This window comes from Dama dama, chromosome 2 (assembly GCF_033118175.1).
Source record: "Dama dama isolate Ldn47 chromosome 2, ASM3311817v1, whole genome shotgun sequence".
In the NCBI taxonomy this organism is placed as follows: Eukaryota; Metazoa; Chordata; class Mammalia; order Artiodactyla; family Cervidae; genus Dama; species Dama dama.
The window spans coordinates 31,774,405-31,790,184 of record NC_083682.1 but is presented as its reverse complement, the minus strand read 5'-3'; the positions used below and the strand labels follow the sequence as shown (position 1 = coordinate 31,790,184).

At 36.6% G+C, this 15,780-nt stretch overlaps 1 protein-coding gene across 1 annotated transcript in view; it reads left to right on the top strand.

Annotated features, from left to right (window-relative positions):
* Positions 1 to 3,304, top strand: part of LOC133068461 (glycerophosphodiester phosphodiesterase domain-containing protein 4-like) — a gene marked incomplete at its 5' end in the record, with an annotated part of 127,568 nt that extends 124,264 nt beyond the window's left edge. The window contains one exon of the mRNA XM_061159682.1: positions 2,785 to 3,304. Within this exon, the coding sequence (XP_061015665.1) occupies positions 2,785 to 3,260 (476 nt within the window). The remainder of the gene's footprint in view (positions 1 to 2,784) is intronic.
* Positions 3,305 to 15,780: the final 12,476 nt, after the last annotated feature.

The window sequence follows — 15,780 nt, the reverse complement described above, 5'->3', positions numbered from 1 at the left end:
AGAAGGAGATAATAAAGACAGCAGGAATCAAAGACATAGAAAAGACACAAACAGAGAAAATAAGAAGTTGGTTCTTGAGAAGATTAATAAAATTTATAAACTTGTAGTAAGATGAGAGAAAGATTGCCAATACGATAAATGATGGAGAAACACATTTGACAAAATTCAACATCCATTCATGATAGAAACTCTTACCAAAGTGGGTATAGAGGAAATATTTCTCAAGGTAATAAAAACCATTTATGACAAACCTGCAGCCAACACAATACTCAGTGGTGAAAAGCTTAAAGCCTTCCCTCTAAAATCTAGAACAAGACAAGGATGCCCACTCTTACCACTTCTATTCAACATACTATTCAAAGTCCTAGCCACAGCAATTAGATAGGAAAGAAAAAAATAGATTTCTAAATTGGAAGAGGGAAAATGGTCATTTTACTATGATATGATACTATATATAGAAAACCGTAAAGACTCCATACAAAAACTATTAGAACTGATAAATGAATCCAACAAGGTGGCAGAATATAGGATTAACATACAGTAATCTTTTGCATTTATTTAAACTTAACAATGAAATATGAGAAAAGGAAAGTAAAAAAAACAATTTCTTTTAAAATTGTATAAAAAATACTTAGGAATAAACCTGACTGAGGAGGTGAAAGGCTTATATGCTGATAACTATAAGACATTGATAAAGGAAATTGAAAGTGATTCAAAAAATGGGAAGATATCCTATGCTCTTGGATTGGAAAAACTAATATTGTTAAAATGGCAATACTCCCCAAAGCAGTTTACAGATTTAATGTGATTCTTATCAAATTACCCATGAAGTTTTTCACAGAACTAAAATAATTCTAAAATTTTTATGGATCCATAAAAGACTCAAAATCACCAAAGTGATATTGAGGAAAAAGAACAAAAGTCAGGGACATAACCCTCCCAGATGTTGTACAACACTACAAGTCTGTAGTAATCAGAACATCATGATAATGGCATAAAAACAAACATATGGATCAATGGCACAGAATAGAGAGCTCAGAAATAAACCCATACACCTATAGGCAGTTAATCTTTGACAAAGGAGGCAACAGTATACAATGGAGAAAAGACAGTCTCTTCAGCAACTGGTGTTGGAAAAGCTGGACAGCCACATGTAAATCAATAAGGTTATAACACACGCTTTCACCATACACAAAAGTAAACCCAAAATGGCTTAAAGATTTAAAGACATAACACCATAAAAGTCTTAGAATATAGGCAAAACATTCTCTGACATAAATCATACCAATATTTTCTTATGTTAGTCTTTCAAGGGAAAGAGAAAAGTAAAAATACACAAATGGGACCTAATCAAACTCATAAGCTTTTCTATAACAAAGGAAACCATAAACAAGTGAAAAGACAACCTACAGACTGCAAAATATGCAACCAAAAAGGGCTTAATTTTCAAAATATATGAATAGCATACAACTCAATAACAAAAAAACAACTCAAGTGAAAAAGGGACAGAAGACCTAAATAGACATTTTTCCAAAGAAGACATACAGATGGCCAATAGACACATGAAAAGATGCTCAATATCACTTAATTATTAGAGAAAGGGAAATCAAAGCTACAATGAGGTATCACCTCAAACCCGTCAGAATGTCCATCATTAAAAAGTACAAATAACAGATGTTGGAGAGATTGTCAAGAAAAGGAAACCCTCCTACATGGGTGGTAGGAAAGTAAACTGATGTACCCAGCATGGAAAACAGTATGGAGGTTCCTCAGAAAAATATAAGAGTTGTCATGTGATTTAGTAATCCCACCCCTGGGAATATGGACAACATTCTGAACTGAAAAGATACATGCACCCCAGTGTTTATGGCAGCACTATTTACAATGGCCAAGACATAGAAGCAACTTAAATGTACATTGATAGGTGAATGGATAAAAATGTGATTTATAATGGAATACTACTCAGCAATGAAAAAGAATGAAATAATGATATTTGTAACAAAATGGATGGACCTAGAGATGATCATACTAAGTCGGAAAGAAAAAGACAAACACCATAAGATACCACTTATATATGGAATCTAAAATGTGAAACAAATTAACTTGTATATGAAACAGAAACAGACTCAGAGACATAGAAAACAAAATTATGGTTACCGAAAGGAAAGGAAGGGGTCAGGGAAGGATAAATTAGAAATTTAGCAGATTAGCAGATACAAATTACTACAACAAGATCCTACTGTATAGCGTTGGGAACTGTTATTTCCTTTGCTAAACTGTCATGGAAAATAATTTGAAAAGAATAAATATATATGTATATATGCATAACTGAATCACTTTGCTGTATACCAGAAACTAATACAACATTGTGAATCAACTATACTTCAATTTTAAGAAATAATAAAGCAACAATACCAGCTCTTACCGCTTTCTTCTATTTGGCCTTGTACTGGATATCCTAGCCAGTTCAGTAAAATAATAATAGGCATAAAGGAAGAAACAAAACTCCTTAATTTGCATTTATTATTATATGAAAAATTTTAAGGAGTCAACTGAAAAACGTACTAGAACTAAAAAGTGAATTAAGCAATGTCTCAAACTCCAGCACCTTGATGAGTTGAAGACCACAGGAAAGTGGGTAGGGAGAGAAATAGTTGAAAAAAATCTGAGATGATAATTGAGGAGCTGACATTTTAAAGATGACTAGAATATTACCATATGACTGGCAAATATTGGAGAAGTGACATTTGCGGAATCTGTGTTTTTGTCTTTTCTGTCCCATAGAATCTCTGAGTACAAGCCTCCGAACAGGAGAAAGTCAGAGTCAAGAACCTTCATGTATATCCGTAGATCCTGTCCCCCGAGTTACAGAAATTCCTTGGGCTCATGCAGACCTCTCCCCAGCTTTAACCAAGAATGTAAGGAAGTACCCATACTCTAGCTGTGTTTCAGTAGTCCCCATGAAGAAAGCCAGCAAATCAAAGCAAGTCAGCAAAACCATCAAGACACCAGTGCCTGGCAAGGATGACATTAGACAACTGGTCCCCACCTTGAAGGCCTCTGAATCCATCCAAGCACCTGTCCGGGGTTCTGCCAGAGAGGCCAACTACCAATCTTCATCAGCCTTGAAGGCGACTGGAATATTTTCCTCCATAGACGTCTCTCATCCTCAGAAACAAACTGAAAGGCCCCCCAATACTAAATCTTCTGAAGAATCCCTTCCTGTTTTCACCACATCCAGCCCATCCTCCTCCTCCTAAGCCTGTCTGCAAAGAATTAACCACAACTTGCTCCCTTCTTCCTCCTCTTCTCTGTACCTTAGGATGGTGACAGTGGAGAGGGGTCAGGCAATGAGTGCAGAAGAGCCGTTGAGGCTCTCAGGAAAACCATTCTCGTCTCGCCTTTCTCTAAAGAGTGCATATCAAGGGGACGGACAAGGGGAAAATAGTTGTAATCTTGGAGCTGGAACTGGTTGTTCTCTGGGTATTAGGTTTTATCTCATCTGTAGTGAACATCAGCATGTAAATAAAGGCAACTCTCAGGAACTCAGAAGGTAAATGGTGTATTCTCTGGACCCCTCTGTGATCATTCAGGCTGACAAAGACTAGAGGATAAGTGCCAAAGTGTTGCCATCCTGAGAATGAGAGGTGGCATAAGCGTGAGTCAGGGGCAAAGATCTTATCCCACACATGCATTCTGTCCTCTGGCATGAAGTGGGGTGCTTTATAATACCTTGTTCACTGATTCCCCAGTGGGGTGATGGGTATAACCCCACACCAACACAATGACTCTAGGTCTTGAGTCATTAGAGCCGCAGCAAGTGTCTAAAGCTTTATCAACCTGAAGAATCTGAAAACAGAAATACCTGGGATATACCAAGTGAAAGAAGTGCTGCAATGAGAAAAAAATGGAGTATTTTAAAATACATTACTATTCAAACACAGGCATAAGCTCAAGAACCTTGTCTTCTTGACTGACTCTAAGAGTAGGATAATGTCACTCCCTCAGATAAGATTTAATCTAGTATACATATACATAATCTAGTCAAGATTATTGCATCAAAATTATCATGTTATTATCAAGTCAAGATAAATCTAGTTATTTATGTATATATAAGTAATTGAATAATTATTTAAGATAAAGTGGAAGATCTATCACCAGACAGGAATCATTAATTGTCAAATGAACTCATCCCGACAGTAATAGTTCTTGGAATCCAGAGAAAAAGTGACATGTTTTGGGATTGGAAGAAGCCTAGGAAGAATTAGAACCGGAATTTGAAGATGGGTATGGTTTGGAAAAGGAGAGGAACAGAGAGTGCACATTGAGTAGACTAGACAACATTAGTCAAATAAAATTTTAATATCAATATTTTTGTTGGTTTTTAAGAAACTTGTGATAAAATATATTTACATAACAAAATTGATTACCATTTTTAAGTATATGACTCAGTGGCATTAAGTACGTTCACATTGTTGTGTTGTGCAACCATCAATGGAACTTTTTCTTTTAGCTTTCTTTTGGTTTCTGTTTGCATAGAATATCTTTTTCCATCTCTTCACTTTCAGGCTGTGACTGTCCTTAAAGTTGAAGTGAATATCTCTTATAGGCAGCATATAGTTAAGTCTTGTTTTTTTATTCATTCAGCCACTCTGTGTCTTTTTAGAAAATTTAGTTCAGTTACATTTAAAGCAATTTTTGATAGGTATGTGGTTTATACTAGTTGTTTTCTGCCTGTTTTGTAATTCTCTTTTCTGTTCCTTTCTTCTGTCTTTGTGGTTTGATGATTTTTTTGTAGTGGCATGTTTAGATCCCTATCTCTTTACCTTTTGTGTCTAGTACAGGTTTTTGCCTTGTGATTACCATGAGGTTAAATAAATGTATTTTTAACAGTCTATTTTAAGTTGATAATAATTTAAAATTGAACACTTTAAAGCTAAAGCTCTATGTTTTTACTGTACCCCCAATGATCTATGTTTCTGATGTCACAATTTACCTATTGTGTATCCATTAACAAGTATTGTAGTTATTTTTTACTACTTTTGTCTTTTATCCTTCATACTAGAGATATGTGATTAACATATCACCATTACAACATTAGATTATTTTCAGATTTAACCATGTACTTACCTTTACTAGAGAGATTTACATTTTATATTTTACATATTTTCAATATTTAAAATAATGTAAAATATTTTACATTAAATATTTTATATATTTTCCTGTTACTAGTTCGTGCCCCTTTGCTTCAGCCTAAGGAAATCCCTTTAACAGCTCCTGTAAGGCCAGTCAGGTGGTGCTGAGTTCTTTCATCTTTCAGCTCTTGCTTGTCTGAAAAACCCCTTAACTCTCTTTCAATAACAAGGATTCCTCTGATGGATAGAGTGTTTGTCAATAGCTTTTCCCCCCAGCACTTTGAGTATATTGTGCCACTCCCTTTTAGCCTACAAAGTTCCTGGTGAGAAATCTGCTGATTGCCTTTTGGGGATTCCCTTTTACGTAACAAGTTGTTTTCTCTCGCTGATTTTAAGATTCTCTTCTTGTCTTTAATGCTTGATAATTAATTATAGTACATCTTGCTTGGTGTCTCTTTACATTCATCTTATTTGGACCTCTCTGGACTTCCTAGATCTAAATGTCTGTTTCCTTCTCCAGGTTAGGGATGTTTTCAGCTATCACTTTTTCAAAGAAGTTTTCTTTCTTTCACTCTCTTTTACTTCTGGAATTGCTACAATGTGCATATTGTTCCTCTTGATATGGGCCAATAAATCCATTAAACTATTTTCACTATTTTTGATTCTTTTTGTTTGTCTGGTTGGGTAAATTCCACTGTTCCATCTTCAAGTTCATTGATTGTTGCTTCTGGCTCGTCAAGTCTGTTGTTGAACCTCTCTATTGAATTTTTCAGTTTAGTTACTGTATTTCTCTACTCTGTGATTTGTTTGGTGCTTTCTTATACTTTGTATTTCTTTGTTAAAATTCTCATTTTATTTATGCCTTGTTCTCCTGGTGATCATCTTTAGGACCATTATTTTGAACTCTTTATCAGATAAATCACTTATCTCCTTTTCATTAAGGCCATGTTCTTTCATTTGGAAGATATTCCTCTATTTATTCTTTTTCCTTGGCTCTTTGTTGGTTTCTATGCATTAGATAAAACAGCTATCTCTCCCAGCCTTGAAGGAGTGGTATGGTGTAGAAACTGAACCTTAACCATCATCCCTGCCCTAGCTTACAGGTTTTAGTTGGCAAAGATGTCTGCTTGGTTCATAGTGGCCCCAGAAGATGAGAGAGTTCCAAGTACTCTCAGTGTTCCAAAGGGGAGGATCTTAGTCAGCACTTTGATACAGGCTGATTGGAAGCCAGACCCTCAGGTAAAAACTTTTAAAGTATGCAAATATACCACTTTCAGGGGAAGACTGGGAGATGCATGTTTCTGTCTCTTCCCTTTGCACTGAGCCCTAGGGGGACTGATAGTTGTGAACTATTTGTTTCTTAGCTACCATCCCAGTGAACCTATGAACACAAGCCCCACTGGCCACCGGAGCAAGGCTGTTGTGAGATATATCCTCTGGGTGGCAGCCACGAAAGGCTGGGCACTTTATGTATGTACAAGCTCTTTTCTTGTAGAAACCTGTGATGTGGGGCAGGGCAGAGGGAAAGAGTAATGATGGCAATCACTGATCTCCCTGTTCTCTGGAGAGGATTACAGGCCCCTCCCCTTCATGGATCACAGTCTTGTCATGGCATGGCTTGTGTAACTCAGTGAAGCTAAGAGTCCTGACAGGCAGGGCCTCCCAAGATAGATGGGTCATAGTGAAGAATTCTGACAAAACATGGTTCGCTGGAGGAGGAAATGGCAACCCACTCTAGTATTCTTGCTGTGACAACCCTATAAACTGTATCAAAAGGCAGAACAATGTGACACCAGAAGATCAGCCCCCCAGATTGGAAGGTGTCCAGAATGCTACTGGAGAAGAGTGGAGGGCAATTACTAATAGCTCCAGAAAGAATAAAGCAACTGGGCCAAAGCAGAAAGGACACTTAGTTGTGGATGTAGTAAAAGTAAAGTCTAATGCTATAAAGAACAACATTGCATAGGACTTGGAATGTTCAATCCATGAATCACAGTAAATTGGATGTGGGCAAGCAAGAGATGCTGACTCTGAACAAGGACATCTTAGGAATCAGTGAACTAAAATGGACAAGAATGAGCAGATTTAATTCAGATGACTATTATATCTACTGCTGTGGGCAAGAGTCCTTTAGAAGGAATGGAATATCCCTAACAGTCAACAAAAGATTTTGAAATGCGGTACTTGGGTGCAGTCTCAAAAGCAACAGAATGATCTCAGTTCATTTCCAAGGCCAGCCATTCAACATACAGAAATTCAAGTCTATGCCCCAACCGCTGAGACTAAAGAAGCTGAAGTTGACCAGTTCTATGAAGACCTATAATACCTTCTAAAATAAACACCAAAAAAGATGTCCTTTTCATCATAGGGGATTGGGATGCGAAAGTATGAAGTCTAGAGATACCTGGAGTAACAGGCAAGTCTCGCCTTGGAGTACAAAATGAAACAGGGCAAAGGCAAACAGCTTTGTCAAGAGAACACACTGGTCATAGTAAACACCCTTTTTCAACAACACATGAGATGACTCTATACATGGATATCACCGGCTGTTCAATACTGCATTCAGATTGATTATGTTCTTTGTAGCCAAAGATGGAGAAGCTCTATACAGTCAGCAAAAACAAGACATGGAGCTGACTGTGGCTCACATCATGAGCTCCTTGTGCCAAAATTCAGGCTTAAATTGAAGAAGGTAGGGAAAATCACTAGGCCATTCAAGTATAACCTAAATTAAGTCCCTTATACAGTGGAGATGATTAATAGATTCAAGGGATTCGATCTGGTAGATGGAGTGCCTGAAGAACTATGGATGGAGGTTCGTAACATTGTATAGTAGTCAGTGACCAAAATCATCCCAAAGAATAAGAAATGCAAGAAGGCAAAGTGGTTGTCTGAGAGGGCTTTACAAATAGCTGAGGAAAGAAGAGAAGCAAAAGGCAGGGGAGAAAGGGAAAGATATATTAAATTGAATGCAGAGTTCCAGAGAATAGCAAGGAGAGATAAAAAGGCCTTCTTAAATGAAGAATGCAAAGAAATAGAGGAAAACAATAGAATGGGAAAGACTAGAGAATCTTCAAGAAAATGGATATATCAAGGCAACATTTCATGCAAAGATGGGTATGATAAAGGACATGAAATGGTAAGGACCCAACAGAAGAAGAGATTAAGGAGTGGCAGGAGTACACAGAACTCTACAGGAAAAGTCTTAATGACTCCGGATATCCATGATCGTGTGATCACTCACCTAGAGCCACACATCCTACAGTGTGAAATCAAGTGGGCCTTCAGAAGCATTACTGCAAACAAAGCTAGTGGAGGTGCCAGAATTCTAGTTGATCTATTTAAAATCCTCAAAGATGATGTTATTAAAGTGCAACTGTTAATATGTCAGCAAATTGGGAAAACTCAGCAGTGGCTGCAGGACTCAGTTCAGTTCAGTCACTCAGTTGTGTCCGACTTTTTACGACCCCATGGACTACAGCATGCCAGGACTCCCTGTCCATCACCAACTCCCGGAGTTTACTGAAACTCATGTCCATAGAGTCGGTGATGCCATCCAACCATCTCATCCTCTGTCGTCCCCTTCTCCCACCTTCAATCTTTCCCAGTGTCAAGGTCTTTTCCAATGAGTCAGCTCTTCGCATCAGGTGGCCAAAGTATTGGAGTTTCAGCTTCATCATCAGTCCTTCCAATGACTATTCAGGACTGATCTCCTTTAGGATGGACTGGTTGGATCTCCTTGCAGTCCAAGGGAATCTCAAGAGTCTTCTCCAACACCACAGTTCAAAAGCATCAATTCTTTGGTGGTCAGCTTTCTTTATAGTCCAACTCTCACATCCATACATGACTACTGGAAAAACCATAGCTTTGACTAGGTGGACCTTTGTTGGCAAAGTGATGTCTCTGCTTTTTAATATGCTGTCTAGGTTGGTCATAACTTTCCTTCCAAGGAGCAAGCATCTTTTCATTTCATGGCTACAGTCACCATCTGCAGTGATTTTGGATCCCCAAAAAATAGACTGTCATTGTTTGCACTGTTTCCCCATGTATTTGACATGAGATGATGGGATCGGATACCATGATCTTAGTTTTCAGAATGTTGAGTTTTAAGCCAACTTTTTCACTCTCCTCTTTCACGTTTATCAAGAGGCTCTTTAGTTCTTCACTTTCTGCCATAAGGGTGGTGTCATCTGCATATCTGAGGTTATTGATACTTCTCCGAGCAATCTTGATTCCAGCTTGTGCTTCATCCAGCCCAGTGTTTCTCATGATGTACTCTGCATATAAGTTAAATAAGCAGGGTGTCAATATACAGCCTTGATGTATTTCTTTCCCGATTTGAAACCAGCCTGTTTTCCCATGTCCTGTTCTAACTGTTGCTTCTTGACCTTCATACAGATATCTCAGGAGGCAGGTCAGGTGGTCTGGTATTCCCATCTCTTTCAGAATTGTCCACAGTTTCTGGTGATCCACACAGCTGAAGGCTTTGGCATAGTCAATAAAGCAGAAATAGATATTTTTCTGGAACTCTCTTGCTTTTTCGATGATCCAGCGGATATTGGCAATTGATCTCTGGTTCCTCTGCCTCTTCTAAATCCAGCTTGAACGTCTGGAAGTTCTCAGTTCACATACTATTGAAACCTGACTTGGAGAATTTTGAGCATTACTTTACTAGTGTGTGAGATGAGTGCAATTGCGCAGTAGTTTGAACTTTCTTTGGCATTGCCTTTCTTTGGGATTGGAATGAAAACTGACCTTTTCCAGTCCTGTGGCCACTGCTGAGTTTTCCAAATTTGCTGGCATATTGAGTGCAGCACTTTCACAGAATCATCTTTTAGGATTTGAAATAGCTCAACTGGAATTCCTTCACCTCCACTAGCTTTGTTTGCAGTGATGCTTCCTAAGCCCACTTGAATTCACATTCCAGGATGTCTGGCTCTAGCTGAGTGATCACACCATCATGATTATCTGGGATGAGGATCTTTTTTGTATAGTTCTTCTGTGTATTCTTGCCACCTCTTCTTAATATCTTTTGCTTCTGTTAGGTCCATACCATTTCTGTCCTTTATTGTGCCCATCTTTGCAAGAAATATTCCCTTGGAACCTCTAATTTTCTTGAAGAGATCTCTAGTCTTTCCCATTCTATTGTTTTCCTCTATTTTTTTGGATGGATCACTGAGGAAGGCTTTCTTATCTCTCCTTGCTATTCTTTAGAACTCTGCATTCATATGGGTATATCTTTCTTTTTCTCCTTTGCTTTTCACTTTTCTTCTTTTCACAGCTCTTTGAAAGCCCTCCTCAGACAGCCATTTTGCTTTTTTGCATTTCTTTTTTTTGGGGATGGTCTTTATCCCTGCCTCCTGTGCAATGTCATGAACCTCTGCCCATAGTTCTTCAGGCACTCTCGCTGTAGGACTGGAAAAGGTCAGTTTTCATTCCAATCCCAAAGAAGGGCAGTGCCAAAGAGTGTTCACTATGGTACACTACGGTAATGCTGCTATACACAAATATCTATTCACGTCCTTGCTTTTAATTCTTTTGAGTATATTTTTTTGAGTGTTTCATTGTGAAGATTTTCCCCTATGGTTTCTTCTAGGAGTTTTACGATTTTAGCACATACCTTGAGGTCTTTGATCCATTTTGAGTTCATTTTCATATGTGGTATAAAGTAAAGGTCCAACTCTTCTTTTGCATGTGGATATCCAGTTTTCATAGAATGGTCTTAGTACTCTCGTCTAAAATAAATTGACCATGTTTCTGGATGTTCTCTCCTATTCCATTGGTGTATATGTCTGTATTATGCCAGTATCACAGTGTTCTGATTACTGTAGTTTTGTGGTAAGTTTTAACATCTCAAAGTATGTAAGTCCTCCACATTTGTTCTTCTTTTTTAAGATTGTTTGCCTTCCCAGCTTCTGTTGCAATTGTATGAATTTTAATATTAAAAACTACCATGAGAAACTTGATAGAGGTTGCATTGAATCTGTAAAGTATTTTGGGTAGCATTGTCCTCTCAACAGTATTAAATCTTCTGATTCATGAACATGAGGTACATTTCTTTATTTTAAATATCTTCTTTAATTACTTTCAGCAGCATTTTTTGGTCTTTTCAGTGTTCAATACTTTCACTTCTTTTTGATTCCATTATAAGTGGATTTTTAAAAAATTTCCTTTTTAGATTGTTCATTATAAGTTCTCTCTAATCTGTTTTTATTACTTTCTTCATTTGTTTTATTTTCTTGAATTTGGACATTGCTATTTTCTATGCACTTACTAAATTTTTATCCTTTGTGTTTCTTGCTAGTAATCTTTTTCTTCATTTTTCATCAATCCCTTCAGTTTCTGTTTCACATTTTTCTATTACTTTCCCACATCCTCTCTGAGTTTTTGCTTCATGGTACTCTTTCAAGTATGTAGTTGCTTGTGTGAAATTTTTATTTACTTCATGTTGGAATTTTACTTTGCTTCATGTCACAAATTTTAATATGCATTTTCTTGCCCAGAATTTATTATGACTGTTATTTTCTATTGGTCCTCAAGTATCCTTGTAAAAATAATTCAGTGTAATTTTTCTTATTTATAATAGAATGTATTGAACTTCATGGACCAATTAGCAGGGCAATTCTATGTGACAGAAGAGGAGAATCTTGGATATTTTCCACTTTTCTTAGTTTGAAAGTGCCTTTTCTTATTGCTCAAATTAAAGACAGTTTCTTTAATGTGTAGTGACCTTTTGGGAATCAGTGTTCCCATGATCTTTCTATTCTGTCTGTTTCAGTAGCCTCCCTAATGTCAGTTGCCTCCTTACTTTTCTTTAAAACTGACTGCTGCCTACATAGAGTGCCACCACCTTCTAATATATTTCCCTCTCTTGCCATCACAAGCAGTCTTCTAAGACTTCCTTTAATACCCTCAACTTTGAAAACTCCTTTTCATTCCTTTTGTTGTTATTGTTGTTTATTCGATAAGTTGTGTCCAACTCTTCTGCGACCCCATGGACTGTAGCCCACCAGGCTCCTCTGTCCTTGGGATTTCCCAGGCAAGAATACTGGAGTGAGTTGCTGATTCCTTCTCCAGGGTATCTTCCCAACCTCAGGATTGAACCCATGTCTCCTGCATTGGTAGGTGGATTCTTTACCATTGAGCCACCTAGGAAGCCCTTCTTTTTTTTTTTTTTTTTTTAAAAAGAATTAATTATTTTTAATTTTTAAAAATTTCCAGCTGTTCTGCATGGGTTGTGGAATCTTAGCTCCTTGACCAGGGATTGAAACTGGGCCTCTGCTCTCAGTAGTTTCTGTTCAACATCTTCTCCTTCTTAGGGTAAATCTTCATTGAAATTTTCCAGATGCCACCCACACAAAAGCCTCTCTGAATTTTTCACTTTTCTTCACAACTCTCCTTGTTCTCTTCTCAATACTAGAAACTCCAGCACCAAGTCTGTTGCTTTCTGGGCTTTACTTCCACACCTTTGCTTAACTTGAGGTTTGTATTCTTCCTTGTTCTTTTGTTTCATGGGTGTTTCTGAGTGCTTTTTCTCTCCTTGTTGCTCTCTACAGTCATTAAGAGAATGTGTGGAGAGATGCACAACTAACCAGTATTATTCTGTAGAAATCCTCACTTGGATAATGTACCTCTCTTACTTGATTTATTAGCACTAGTTGATACCTTTTGAACTACCACCACTATCACTTCCTCAAAATAAACTGAGTGGTAAATAATTAGCCAACTTAAATCTCTTCCTCCTCTTCCCCTCCTAGTTTTGTACTGGCAAGATTTGTAATATTTATATTATACCTGTATTTGTTTTAATCTTAAGACATCTTTTAGTTAAATAAATTCACTAAGACAATCATTTGCTGTAGTTTTCCTGTTTATTTCTTTTTGGCTGTAGTTCATCCTTTAATAGTCTCTTCAAGAAGAGCTCATGCATTTATGGTCAACTAATCTACAACAGAGGAGGCAAGAATGTACATAATGGTGAGAAGATAGTCCATTCAATACGTGGTGCTGGGAAAACTGGGCAGTCACATGTAAACAGTGAAATTAGAACATTCCCTCACACCATGTACAAAAATAAGCTCAACATATTTTAAAGACCTAAATGTAGGACGTGACACCATAAAGCTCCTAGAAGAGAACCTGACATAAATCATAGCGATATTTTCTTTGATCAGTCTCCCCAGACAAAAGAAATAAAAACAAAGAAATGGGACCCAGTCAAACTTAAAAGCTCTTGCACAGCAAAGGAAAACAGCAGCAACAAAAAGACAGCCTAAGGAATGGGAGAAAATACATGCAGATGATGCGACTGACAAGGGATTAATATCCAAAGTATACAGACAGCTCATAGAACTCAGTATAAAAAAATCCAGTCAAGAAATGGGCAGAAGATCTAAGTAGACGTTTTTCAAAAAAGGACATACAGAAGGCCAACAGGCACATGAAAAGATGCTCAACATCACTAATTGTTAAGAAAGATGCCAATTAAAACCACAATGAGAGATCATCTCACACTGGTTAGAGTGACTGTCATCAAAAAGTCTACAAATAACAAATGTTGGAGAGGATGTAGAGAAAAGGGAACCCAGGTACATAGTTAGTAGGAAAGTAAATTGATGCAGCCATTATGGAATACAGTATGGAGGTTCCTTAAAATAACTTAGAATAGAGATACCATATGATCAGCAGGTCCACTCCTGGGTGTATATCTGGAAAAAATGAAAACATTAGTTAAAAGAGATACCCAGTGTTCATAATAGCACTATTTATAATAGCTGAAGCATGGAAGCAACCCAGTGCCCATTAACAAATGATTAAGAAGATGTGGGATGTATGTATGTGTGTATTACTCAGCCATAAATGAGAATGAATTATTGCCATTTCTGGCAATGTGGATACACCTAGAGGATATTATGCTTAGTGAAATGTCAGAGAAGATAAATATTGTATAACTTATACGTGGAATCTAAAAAAAAAATAGTACAAATGAATCTGTATACAAAACAGAAACAGACTCACAGACATAGAAAACAAGCTTATGATTACCGAAGGGGAGAGGGAGGAGTGGAGGGGCAAGTTACAGGTGTGGGATTAACAGGTACAAACAAGTCCTGCAAAGTATGTTCTCTGACCATATGGAATTGAAGTAGAAACTAATAAAGATAAATGGAAAATCCTCAATATTTAGAAACTAACATACTTCTAAATAATCCACAGGACAAAGAAGGACAAACATTACCTGTCTGCCAGCAACAAGGATTTACTGTTTAGCACAGATGAATTATACCCCAAATCTTATAATAACACTTAGTGAAATATAATCTGCAAAAATACTGAATCACTACACTATACATCTGAAACTAATACAACATTGTAAATCAACTGTACTTCAGTCAACAGCTATCATTTCTCCACTGAATTACCTTTGTACATTTATGAAAAATGATTTTTTTATTTGTGGGTCTGCTTCTGGACTCTTGATTTCTGTTTTATTCATCTGTTTATATTTATGCCAATATCATATTACCTAGATTACTGTAGCTTTATAGCAAGTCTTAAAATCAGATAATGTTTGTCCCTCTTTGTCCTGTGGATTATTTAGAAGTATGTTAGTTTCCAAATATTGAGGATTTTTCCAGGTGTCTTTATTAGCTTCTACTTTAATTCCACATGGTCAGAGAACATACTTTGTATGACTTAATCATTTTAAATTTATTATCACAATTTGAGGCCCCGAGTATGTTCTATCTTGGTAAGTTTTCCATGTGCATATGAAAAGAATATGTATTCTGTTATAATTGGGTAGACTGTTCTATAAATGTCAATTAGAAAAAGTTGGTTAATGGTGTTTTTCAAGTCTTCTATATCTTACTGATTTTTGCTCAGTTATTGAGAATGAAGTATTTAAATCTTTAAGTGTAATTGTAGTTTTGTTTATTTCTCTTTGCTGTCCTATTTGTGTCTGCTTTAGGTGTTTTGAAACTCATAGTTGCACAAATATTTGGAATTGTATATCTTCTTGATAAGATGATCTCTTTATTTGATTATGAAATTACTTCCTTTATTCCTGGTCTTTGCTCTGAATTACTTGGTGTAATATTAACAGCAACTTCATCTTTCTTTTCAGTAGAGTTAATATGGTATATCTTTTTCTATCTTTTTACTTTTAATCTATATGTATTTTTATATCCAAAGTGAGTATCCTATAGACAGTATTGTGGGCTTACCTCTTTAGGTTATCATGTTTTTCATGATTTTAAACTATTATTATGAACTCTTAATTTAAATAAGTTTTTTCTTTGTGTTTTATCCATTTAAAGAATTGTCTTGAGTATGAAGTAGGTCTGAATTCTCTAGCTCTCTATTACAGTTTTTTTTTTTAATCAGTAAATTAGTTAAAAAAAAAAAAAAAAACTTAACAGGCACCTAGTATGTGACAGACATTTTTCTGGTAATGGAAGTATAGTGGCAAGGAAATCAAAGTCCTATCCCTCAAGAATCTAACAGTCTAGTGGCAAAATGTGTTCATTTTTTCTATATAAGTTAATCTAGAAGCAATTATAATAAAACATACACACACACACACACATATATATATAATCTTTAAGCAAATATTAGTCCTTTCTTTCTGAGAGCTTCCTTGGTT